Here is a 12,578-nt window from a genome sequence, read left to right on the forward strand (position 1 = left end):
ATGCATTCAGTGTGTTTACTTTGTTATCTCGTGATGTATGCTGTATTGTTGTTGTAGGTCAAGGCATCAAGCGTACACGCTACACTGGCCCAGAAGTAGAGTTCTTTCATTTCATGCATTCAGTGTGTTTACTATGTCGTATCATGATGTATGCTGTATTGTTGTTGTAGGTCAAGGCATCAAGCGGACACGCTACACTGGCCCAGAAGTAGAGTTCCTTCATTTCATGCATTCAGTGTGCTTACTATGTCGTATCAGTTCTTTCATTTCATGCATTCAGTGTGTTTACTATGTCGTCTCATGATGTATGCTGTATTGTTGTTGTAGGTCAAGGCATCAAGCGGACACGCTACACTGGGCCAGAAGTAGAGTTCTTTCATTTTATGCATTGATTGTGTTTACTATGTCGTCTCATGATGTATGCTGTATTGTTGTTGTAGGTCAAGGCATCAAGCGGACACGCTACACTGGCCCAAGTAGAGTTCTTTCATTTCATGCATTCGGTGTGTTTACTATGTCGTCTCATGATGTATGCCGTATTGTTGTTGTAGGTCAAGGCATCAAGCGTACACACTACACTGGCCCAGAAGTAGAGTTCTTTCATTTCATGCATTCGGTGTGTTTACTATGTCGTCTCATGATGTATGCTGTATTGTTGTTGTAGGTCAAGGCATCAAGCGGACACGCTACACTGGCCCAGAAGTAGAGTTCTTTCATTTCATGTATTGGGTGTGTTTACTATGTCGTCTCATGATGTATGCTGTATTGTTGTTGTAGGTCAAGGCATCAAGCGGACACGCTACACTGGCCCAAGTAGAGTTCTTTCATTTCATGCATTGATTGTGTTTACTATGTCGTATCATGATGTATGCTGTATTGTTGTTGTAGGTCAAGGCATCAAGCGGACACGCTACACTGGCCCAGAAGTAGAGTTCTTTCATTTCATGCATTCAGTGTGTTTACTATGTCGTCTCATGATGTATGCTGTATTGTTGTTGTAGGTCAAGGCATCAAGCGTACACGCTACACTGGCCCAGAAGTAGAGTTCTTTCATTTCATGCATTCGGTGTGTTTGCTATGTCGTATCATGATGTATGCTGTATTGTTGTTGTAGGTCAAGGCATCAAGCGGACACGCTACACTGGCCCAGAAGTAGAGTTCTTTCATTTCATGCATTCGGTGTGTTTACTATGTCGTCTCATGATGTATGCCGTATTGTTGTTGTAGGTCAAGGCATCAAGCGTACACACTACACTGGCCCAGAAGTAGAGTTCTTTCATTTCATGCATTCGGATTGTGTTTACTATGTCGTCTCATGATGTATGCTGTATTGTTGTTGTAGGTCAAGGCATCAAGCGGACACGCTACACTGGCCCAGAAGTAGAGTTCTTTCATTTCATGCATTCGGTGTGTTTACTATGTCGTCTCATGATGTATGCTGTATTGTTGTTGTAGGTCAAGGCATCAAGCGGACACGCTACACTGGCCCAGAAGTAGAGTTCTTTCATTTCATGCATCCGGTGTGTTTACTATGTCGTATCATGATGTATGCTGTATTGTTGTTGTAGGTCAAGGCATCAAGCGTACACACTACACTGGCCCAGAAGTAGAGTTCTTTCATTTCATGCATTCGGTGTGTTTGCTATGTCGTATCATGATGTATGCTGTATTGTTTTTGTAGGTCAAGGCATCAAGCGGACACGCTACACTGGCCCAGAAGTAGAGTTCTTTCATTTCATGCATTCAGTGTGTTTACTATGTCGTATCATGATGTATGCTGTATTGTTGTTGTAGGTCAAGGCATCAAGCGGACACGCTACACTGGCCCAGAAGTAGAGTTCTTTCATTTTATGCATTCAGTGTGTTTACTATGTCGTATCATGATGTATGCTGTATTGTTGTTGTAGGTCAAGGCATCAAGCGGACACGCTACACTGGCCCAGAAGTAGAGTTCTTTCATTTCATGCATTCAGTGTGTTTACTATGTCGTATCATGATGTATGCTGTATTGTTGTTGTAGGTCAAGGCATCAAGCGGACACGCTACACTGGCCCAAGTAGAGTTCTTTCATTTCATGCATTCAGTGTGTTTACTATGTCGTATCATGATGTATGCTGTATTGTTGTTGTAGGTCAAGGCATCAAGCGGACACGCTACACTGGCCCAGAAGTAGAGTTCTTTCATTTTATGCATTCAGTGTGTTTACTATGTCGTATCATGATGTATGCTGTATTGTTGTTGTAGGTCAAGGCATCAAGCGGACACGCTACACTGGCCCAGAAGTAGAGTTCTTTCATTTCATGCATTCAGTGTGTTTACTATGTCGTATCATGATGTATGCTGTATTGTTGTTGTAGGTCAAGGCATCAAGCGGACACGCTACACTGGCCCAGAAGTAGAGTTCTTTCATTTCATGCATTCAGTGTGTTTACTATGTCGTATCATGATGTATGCTGTATTGTTGTTGTAGGTCAAGGCATCAAGCGGACACGCTACACTGGCCCAGAAGTTGAGTTCTTTCATTTCATGCATTCGGTGTGCTTACTATGTCGTATCATGATGTATGCTGTATTGTTTTTGTAGGTCAAGGCATCAAGCGGACACGCTACACTGGCCCAGAAGTAGAGTTCTTTCATTTCATGCATTCAGTGTGTTTACTATGTCGTATCATGATGTATGCTGTATTGTTGTTGTAGGTCAAGGCATCAAGCGGACACGCTACACTGGCCCAGAAGTAGAGTTCTTTCATTTCATGCATTCAGTGTGTTTACTATGTCGTCTCATTGTATGCTGTATTGTTGTTGTAGGTCAAGGCATCAAGCGGACACGCTACACTGGCCCAGAAGTAGAGTTCTTTCATTTCATGCATTCAGTGTGTTTACTATGTCGTCTCATGATGTATGCTGTATTGTTGTTGTAGGTCAAGGCATCAAGCGGACACGCTACACTGGGCCAGAAGTAGAGTTCTTTCATTTTATGCATTCGGTGTGTTTACTATGTCGTCTCATGATGTATGCTGTATTGTTGTTGTAGGTCAAGGCATCAAGCGGACACGCTACACTGGCCCAGAAGTAGAGTTCTTTCATTTCATGCATTCGGTGTGTTTACTATGTCGTCTCATGATGTATGCCGTATTGTTGTTGTAGGTCAAGGCATCAAGCGGACACGCTACACTGGCCCAGAAGTAGAGTTCTTTCATTTCATGCATTCAGTGTGTTTACTATGTCGTCTCATGATGTATGCTGTATTGTTGTTGTAGGTCAAGGCATCAAGCGGACACGCTACACTGGCCCAGAAGTAGAGTTCTTTCATTTCATGCATTGGTGTGTTTACTATGTCGTCTCATGATGTATGCTGTATTGTTGTTGTAGGTCAAGGCATCAAGCGTATACGCTACACTGGCCCAGAAGTAGAGTTCTTTCATTTCATGCATTGGTGTGTTTACTATGTCGTCTCATGATGTATGCTGTATTGTTGTTGTAGGTCAAGGCATCAAGCGGACACGCTACACTGGCCCAGAAGTAGAGTTCTTTCATTTTATGCATTCTGTGTGTTTACTATGTCGTCTCATGATGTATGCTGTATTGTTGTTGTAGGTCAAGGCATCAAGCGGACACGCTACACTGGCCCAGAAGTAGAGTTCTTTCATTTCATGCATTCGGTGTGCTTACTATGTCGTCTCATGATGTATGCTGTATTGTTGTTGTAGGTCAAGGCATCAAGCGGACACGCTACACTGGCCCAGAAGTAGAGTTCTTTCATTTCATGCATTCGGGGTGTTTACTATGTCGTCTCATGATGTATGCTGTATTGTTGTTGTAGGTCAAGGCATCAAGCGGACACGCTACACTGGCCCAGAAGTAGAGTTCTTTCATTTCATGCATTCAGTGTGTTTACTATGTCGTATCATGATGTATGCTGTATTGTTGTTGTAGGTCAAGGCATCAAGCGTACACGCTACACTGGCCCAGAAGTAGAGTTCTTTCATTTCATGCATTCAGTGTGTTTACTATGTCGTATCATGATGTATGCTGTATTGTTGTTGTAGGTCAAGGCATCAAGCGGACACGCTACACTGGCCCAGAAGTAGAGTTCTTTCATTTCATGCATTCAGTGTGTTTACTATGTCGTATCATGATGTATGCTGTATTGTTGTTGTAGGTCAAGGCATCAAGCGGACACGCTACACTGGCCCAGAAGTAGAGTTCTTTCATTTCATGCATTCAGTGTGTTTACTATGTCGTCTCATGATGTATGCTGTATTGTTGTTGTAGGTCAAGGCATCAAGCGGACACGCTACACTGGCCCAGAAGTAGAGTTCTTTCATTTCATGCATTCGGTGTGTTTACTATGTCGCCTCATGATGTATGCTGTATTGTTGTTGTAGGTCAAGGCATCAAGCGGACACGCTACACTGGCCCAGAAGTAGAGTTCTTTCATTTCATGCATTCAGTGTGTTTACTATGTCGGATCATGATGTATGCTGTATTGTTGTTGTAGGTCAAGGCATCAAGCGGACACGCTACACTGGCCCAGAAGTAGAGTTCTTTCATTTCATGCATTCCGTGTGTTTACTATGTCGTCTCATGATGTATGCTGTATTGTTGTTGTAGGTCAAGGCATCAAGCGGACACGCTACACTGGCCCAGAAGTAGAGTTCCTTCATTTCATGCATTCAGTGTGTTTACTATGTCGTCTCATGATGTATGCTGTATTGTTGTTGTAGGTCAAGGCATCAAGCGGACACGCTACACTGGCCCAGAAGTAGAGTTCCTTCATTTCATGCATTCAGTGTGTTTACTATGTCGTCTCATGATGTATGCTGTATTGTTGTTGTAGGTCAAGGCATCAAGCGTACACACTACACTGGCCCAGAAGTAGAGTTCTTTCATTTCATGCATTCAGTGTGTTTACTATGTCGGATCATGATGTATGCTGTATTGTTGTTGTAGGTCAAGGCATCAAGCGGACACGCTACACTGGCCCAGAAGTAGAGTTCTTTCATTTCATGCATTCCGTGTGTTTACTATGTCGTCTCATGATGTATGCTGTATTGTTGTTGTAGGTCAAGGCATCAAGCGGACACGCTACACTGGCCCAGAAGTAGAGTTCCTTCATTTCATGCATTCAGTGTGTGTTTACTATGTCGTCTCATGATGTATGCTGTATTGTTGTTGTAGGTCAAGGCATCAAGCGGACACGCTACACTGGCCCAGAAGTTGAGTTCTTTCATTTTATGCATTCGGTGTGTTTACTATGTCGTCTCATGATGTATGCTGTATTGTTGTTGTAGGTCAAGGCATCAAGCGGACACGCTACACTGGCCCAGAAGTAGAGTTCCTTCATTTCATGCATTCGGTGTGTTTACTATGTCGTGTCATGATGTATGCTGTATTGTTGTTGTAGGTCAAGGCATCAAGCGGACACGCTACACTGGCCCAGAAGTAGAGTTCTTTCATTTCATGCATTCTGTGTGTTTACTATGTCGTATCATGATGTATGCTGTATTGTTGTTGTAGGTCAAGGCATCAAGCGGACACGCTACACTGGCCCAGAAGTAGAGTTCTTTCATTTCATGCATTCGGTGTGCTTACTATGTCGTCTCATGATGTATGCCGTATTGTTGTTGTAGGTCAAGGCATCAAGCGGACACGCTACACTGGCCCAGAAGTAGAGTTCTTTCATTTCATGCATTCAGTGTGTTTACTATGTCGTATCATGATGTATGCTGTATTGTTGTTGTAGGTCAAGGCATCAAGCGGACACGCTACACTGGCCCAGAAGTAGAGTTCCTTCATTTCATGCATTCAGTGTGCTTACTATGTCGTCTCATGATGTATGCTGTATTGTTGTTGTAGGTCAAGGCATCAAGCGGACACGCTACACTGGCCCAGAAGTAGAGTTCTTTCATTTCATGCATTCAGTGTGCTTACTATGTCGTCTCATGATGTATGCTGTATTGTTGTTGTAGGTCAAGGCATCAAGCGGACACGCTACACTGGCCCAGAAGTAGAGTTCTTTCATTTCATGCATTCAGTGTGCTTACTATGTCGTCTCATGATGTATGCTGTATTGTTGTTGTAGGTCAAGGCATCAAGCGGACACGCTACACTGGCCCAGAAGTAGAGTTCTTTCATTTCATGCATTCAGTGTGCTTACTATGTCGTCTCATGATGTATGCTGTATTGTTGTTGTAGGTCAAGGCATCAAGCGGACACGCTACACTGGCCCAGAAGTAGAGTTCTTTCATTTCATGCATTCGGTGTGTTTACTATGTCGTATCATGATGTATGCTGTATTGTTGTTGTAGGTCAAGGCATCAAGCGGACACGCTACACTGGCCCAGAAGTAGAGTTCCTTCATTTCATGCATTCGGTGTGTTTACTATGTCGTATCATGATGTATGCTGTATTGTTGTTGTAGGTCAAGGCATCAAGCGGACACGCTACACTGGCCCAGAAGTAGAGTTCTTTCATTTCATGCATTCAGTGTGTTTACTATGTCGTCTCATGATGTATGCTGTATTGTTGTTGTAGGTCAAGGCATCAAGCGTACACGCTACACTGGCCCAGAAGTAGAGTTCTTTCATTTCATGCATTCGGTGTGTTTACTATGTCTTCTCATGATGTATGCTGTATTGTTGTTGTAGGTCAAGGCATCAAGCGGACACGCTACACTGGCCCAGAAGTAGAGTTCTTTCATTTCATGCATTCGGTGTGTTTACTATGTCGTATCATGATGTATGCTGTATTGTTGTTGTAGGTCAAGGCATCAAGCGGACACGCTACACTGGCCCAGAAGTAGAGTTCTTTCATTTCATGCATTCGGTGTGTTTACTATGTCGTCTCATGATGTATGCTGTATTGTTGTTGTAGGTCAAGGCATCAAGCGGACACGCTACACTGGCCCAGAAGTAGAGTTCTTTCATTTCATGCATTCGGTGTGTTTACTATGTCGTATCATGATGTATGCTGTATTGTTGTTGTAGGTCAAGGCATCAAGCGTACATGCTACACTGGCCCAGAAGTAGAGTTCTTTCATTTCATGCATTCAGTGTGTTTACTATGTCGTATCATGATGTATGCTGTATTGTTGTTGTAGGTCAAGGCATCAAGCGGACACGCTACACTGGCCCAGAAGTAGAGTTCTTTCATTTCATGCTTTCAGTGTGTTTACTATGTCGTCTCATGATGTATGCTGTATTGTTGTTGTAGGTCAAGGCATCAAGCGGACACGCTACACTGGCCCAGAAGTAGAGTTCTTTCATTTCATGCATTCAGTGTGCTTACTATGTCGTCTCATGATGTATGCTGTATTGTTGTTGTAGGTCAAGGCATCAAGCGTACACGCTACACTGGCCCAGAAGTAGAGTTCTTTCATTTCATGCATTCAGTGTGTTTACTATGTCGTATCATGATGTATGCTGTATTGTTGTTGTAGGTCAAGGCATCAAGCGGACACGCTACACTGGCCCAGAAGTAGAGTTCTTTCATTTTATGCATTCGATTGTGCTTACTATGTCGCTCTCATGATGTATGCTGTATTGTTGTTGTAGGTCAAGGCATCAAGCGGACACGCTACACTGGCCCAGAAGTTGAGTTCTTTCATTTTATGCATTCGGTGTGTTTACTATGTCGTCTCATGATGTATGCTGTATTGTTGTTGTAGGTCAAGGCATCAAGCGGACACGCTACACTGGCCCAGAAGTAGAGTTCTTTCATTTCATGCATTCAGTGTGTTTACTATGTCGTATCATGATGTATGCTGTATTGTTGTTGTAGGTCAAGGCATCAAGCGGACACGCTACACTGGCCCAGAAGTAGAGTTCTTTCATTTCATGCATTCAGTGTGTTTACTATGTCGTATCATGATGTATGCTGTATTGTTGTTGTAGGTCAAGGCATCAAGCGGACACGCTACACTGGGCCAGAAGTAGAGTTCTTTCATTTCATGCATTCAGTGTGTTTACTATGTCGTCTCATGATGTATGCTGTATTGTTGTTGTAGGTCAAGGCATCAAGCGGACACGCTACACTGGCCCAGAAGTAGAGTTCTTTCATTTCATGCATTCGGTGTGTTTACTATGTCGTCTCATGATGTATGCTGTATTGTTGTTGTAGGTCAAGGCATCAAGCGGACACGCTACACTGGCCCAGAAGTAGAGTTCTTTCATTTCATGCATTCAGTGTGTTTACTATGTCGTATCATGATGTATGCTGTATTGTTGTTGTAGGTCAAGGCATCAAGCGGACACGCTACACTGGCCCAGAAGTAGAGTTCTTTCATTTCATGCATTCAGTGTGTTTACTATGTCGTATCATGATGTATGCTGTATTGTTGTTGTAGGTCAAGGCATCAAGCGGACACGCTACACTGGCCCAGAAGTAGAGTTCTTTCATTTCATGCATTCGGTGTGTTTACTATGTCGTATCATGATGTATGCTGTATTGTTGTTGTAGGTCAAGGCATCAAGCGGACACGCTACACTGGCCCAGAAGTAGAGTTCTTTCATTTCATGCATTCAGTGTGCTTACTATGTCGTCTCATGATGTATGCTGTATTGTTGTTGTAGGTCAAGGCATCAAGCGGACACGCTACACTGGCCCAGAAGTAGAGTTCTTTCATTTCATGCATTCGGTGTGTTTACTATGTCGTCTCATGATGTATGCTGTATTGTTGTTGTAGGTCAAGGCATCAAGCGGACACGCTACACTGGCCCAGAAGTAGAGTTCTTTCATTTCATGCATTCAGTGTGTTTACTATGTCGTCTCATGATGTATGCCGGTGGAGCTGATCTGTTCCCAATTCAAACCAGTAATGGAGATGGTAAGTCACACACAAGCGGCTATTGTAGTTGAAATCCCTACACCCCCTGTAAAAGACATGAGTTTAATCTTCCACACAGGAAGTGAATTTCAAATAGGGTTAACTGAATTTGAACTGTACACCCCTGTGGGATATTTTGTAACATTATTCAATATTGTGATAAACTTAGATTATAAGATTGCCACTTAACTCCATGGGCACTACTCACTAGGAGACAAAAATCTGTAATCGGTTGAAAAATATGTGATCCAACACATATGTTTCATACTACTACCTTTCTTTCAGTAATAGTGACAGAACCCCTGATTGGTTAATTGCATGATATGAGTAAGGCACCACATCAAATTTGGTCCTATTATAGTGCTATTGAAGCCTGGTTAGGTACCGAAGACTCTTCCTATCATACCCTGAAGATGTAATAAATTGTCTCAACCATGATAATTACTAATTTTATAGTGTTATTGTGGAGGAATGTTAAGTTTTTCATGGAGAAAAAGGGGAAAACAAGGGGAATTTCGAAAATTTTGAGCGGACATGAGGGGAAATGTGAAATTTGTTGTCGATTATTTTGTCTAATGTGTCTAGATGCACAAGCCCGGCATTAGACGCATAAACATCTCATTATAGGTGTATTATTTTGTACAATTTCTCACATTTATTATCCAATTTCACACCGAAAAAAATCTTTAGCTATTTTTAACAAAATTCTTACTAAAAATGTTGGCAAATGCGAGCAAATATAAATGCATCAACTCTCATGAAAAGGATTTGCGTGCCCGTGCATTGTACGCAAGTAATGCACTCCTGGGTTTTTGTTTACATTTGTTCTGATTGGTTCCCGCTATCTAAGAAGGTATGAATGTATGCTGGTGGGGTCTAGGAAATCTTAAAGTAGACATGAATGGGTCCTCTTCTAATGCAATTTATCCAGTGAATAAAACAAAATGGTTGAATACAATTCAGGTTTTTTGGAACAGTCGGCGTGTACAGATTATGTATGAAAAGGGTTGTCAGTAAATTTTTTGTTTTTTTTTTGTTTTTTTATTGCAGTAAGTCTCCATGAGTTGCTGGTGTCTTTAGTTCATCTCATTACAGAGTGTCAAACTTTTGATCAAGGTAAGGGCAAGGATACAAATTTGGGTGTATTCCTAAAACATTTGGGTGTAGTCCTAATACATTTGGGTGTATTCCTAATACATTTGGGTGTATTCCTAAACCATTTTGGGCGTAGTCCTGATACATTTGGGTGTATTTCTAATACATTTGGGTGTAGTCCTAATACATTTGGGTGTAGTCCTAATACATTTGGGTGTATTCCTAATACATTTGGGTGTATTCCTAATACATTTGGGTGTATTCCTAAACCATTTTGGGCGTAGTCCTGATACATTTGGGTGTATTTCTAATACATTTGGGTGTATTCCTAATACATTTGGGTGTATTCCTAATACATTTGGGTGTATTCCTAATACATTTGGGTGTATTCCTAATACATTTGGGTGTATTCCTAAACCATTTTGGGCGTAGTCCTGATACATTTGGGTGTATTTCTAATACATTTGGGTGTAGTCCTAATACATTTGGGTGTAGTCCTAATACATTTGGGTGTAGTCCTAATACATTTGGGTGTAGTCCTAATACATTTGGGTGTAGTCCTGATACATTTGGGTGTATTTCTAATACATTTGGGTGTAGTCCTAATACATTTGGGTGTAGTCCTAAAACATTTGGGTGTAGTCCTAATACATTTGGGTGTATTCCTAATACATTTGGGTGTATTCCTAATACATTTGGGTGTATTCCTAAACCATTTGGGTGTATTCCTAAACCATTTTGGGCGTAGTCCTGATACATTTGGGTGTATTTCTAATACATTTGGGTGTAGTCCTAATACATTTGGGTGTAGTCCTAATACATTTGGGTGTAGTCCTAATACATTTGGGTGTAGTCCTAATACATTTGGGTGTATTCCTAATACATTTGGGTGTATTCCTAATACATTTGGGTGTATTCCTAATACATTTGGGTGTATTCCTAATACATTTGGGTGTATTCCTAAAACATTTTGGGCGTAGTCCTGATACATTTGGGTGTATTTCTAATACATTTGGGTGTAGTCCTAATACATTTGGGTGTAGTCCTAATACATTTGGGTGTAATCCTAATACATTTGGGTGTAATCCTAATGCATTTGGGTGTATTCCTAAAACATTTGGGTGTAGTCCTAATACATTTGGGTGTATTCCTAATACATTTGGGTGTATTCCTAAAACATTTTGGGCGTAGTCCTGATACATTTGGGCGTATTTCTAATACATTTGGGCGTAGTCCTGATACATTTGGGTGTAGTCCTAATACATTTGGGTGTAGTCCTAATACATTTGGGTGTAGTCCTAATACATTTGGGTGTAATCGTAATACATTTGGGTCACAGAGGAGTAAGATAAGACAGAGCGCGTACCACCAGTCAAAGTCTCCGCCTCATCCGATAATGAGAGCCGATTGTTCCATGAAATGCGACAGGCGAGACTGCTACGCAATTCACAGCGTATTTTCATGGTCTATCGCAGTAATCGTGAAAGCACGCACGCTCTATCGCGTATCTGTGAAGGCACGCATAACGCTGGCGTGATTGTTTGACACAGCACAATTGAACAATCGGCCCTCATGAATATGCGAGAACTGGTACCATACAATACACGGGGACTTTGACTGGTGGTACGCGCTCTGTCTTATCTTACTCCTCTGTGATTTGGGTGTAATCCTAATACATTTGGGTGTAATCCTAATGCATTTGGGTGTAATCCTAATACATTTGGGTGCAATCCTAATACATTTGGGTGCAATCCTAATACATTTGGGTGTAATCCTAAAACATTTGGGTGTAATCCTAAAACATTTGGGTGTATTCCTAATACATTTGGGTGTAGTTCTAATACATTTAGGTGTAGTTCTAATACATTTGGGTGTAGTTCTAATACATTTGGGTGTAGTCCTAAAACTTGCTGCTCCTTTGATAGGCACCAAGGCCACTTGCTACTGAATAATACTTTGAACATTGAAGCCGAACCAAGGCATCAAGGCCAAGTCTAAGGGCAACAGACTGCCCAGGGTACTTAATATGGTCCTATGGATTGGGGACTTTTTTATATTGTTTATAAAATGGATCAAAATATGTGTAGAGGGTTCTGTGTTTGATACATGTGTATTAATGAAGGAGGATCATGACCTTGAGTCACTGAGTGGGTGCTAATTGGGGAATTTGCTGTAAATGCAACGAATATGTTAATTTAAACCAATATTATATTTTGATCTTTCAAGGTATCAATAGTCCGTCAGTTCTGGTAACAGAGACTCTGAAGATGTCCTGTACTACTGAAGCTTCCTGCTCACGCTGCTTATGTAAAGATTCCATCATCACAGAGCTACTTAAACCAGTGTTGAATTGGCTTCATAATGATGTGGTATGTATACAGGGTGTATAGGGGCATGGGTGGTAACAGAGACTCTGAAGATGTCCTGTACTACTGAAGCTTCCTGCTCACGCTGCTTATGTAAAGATTCCATCATCACAGAGCTACTTAAGCCAGTGTTGAATTGGCTTCATAATGATGTGGTATGTATACAGGGTGTATAGGGGCATGGGTGGTAACAGAGACTCTGAAGATGTCCTGTACTACTGAAGCTTCCTGCTCACGCTGCTTATGTAAAGATTCCATCATCACAGAGCTACTTAAACCAGTGTTGAATTG

General features: G+C 41.7%; 1 protein-coding gene across 1 annotated transcript in view; it reads left to right on the forward strand.

Annotated features, from left to right (window-relative positions):
* The window catches only part of LOC140139307 (uncharacterized), a 108,207-nt gene extending 95,896 nt beyond the window's left edge, over positions 1 to 12,311 (forward strand). The window contains exons 14-23 of the mRNA XM_072161087.1: positions 441 to 660; positions 1,002 to 1,223; positions 1,682 to 1,903; positions 2,921 to 3,142; positions 3,597 to 3,818; positions 5,746 to 5,967; positions 6,311 to 6,408; positions 8,686 to 8,826; positions 9,877 to 9,942; positions 12,148 to 12,311. Of these exons, the coding sequence (XP_072017188.1) occupies positions 441 to 660; positions 1,002 to 1,223; positions 1,682 to 1,903; positions 2,921 to 3,142; positions 3,597 to 3,818; positions 5,746 to 5,967; positions 6,311 to 6,408; positions 8,686 to 8,826; positions 9,877 to 9,942; positions 12,148 to 12,311 (1,799 nt within the window). The remainder of the gene's footprint in view (positions 1 to 440; positions 661 to 1,001; positions 1,224 to 1,681; positions 1,904 to 2,920; positions 3,143 to 3,596; positions 3,819 to 5,745; positions 5,968 to 6,310; positions 6,409 to 8,685; positions 8,827 to 9,876; positions 9,943 to 12,147) is intronic.
* The last annotated feature ends 267 nt before the right edge of the window (positions 12,312 to 12,578 follow it).

This window comes from Amphiura filiformis, chromosome 18, assembly GCF_039555335.1.
Source record: "Amphiura filiformis chromosome 18, Afil_fr2py, whole genome shotgun sequence".
In the NCBI taxonomy this organism is placed as follows: Eukaryota; Metazoa; Echinodermata; class Ophiuroidea; order Amphilepidida; family Amphiuridae; genus Amphiura; species Amphiura filiformis.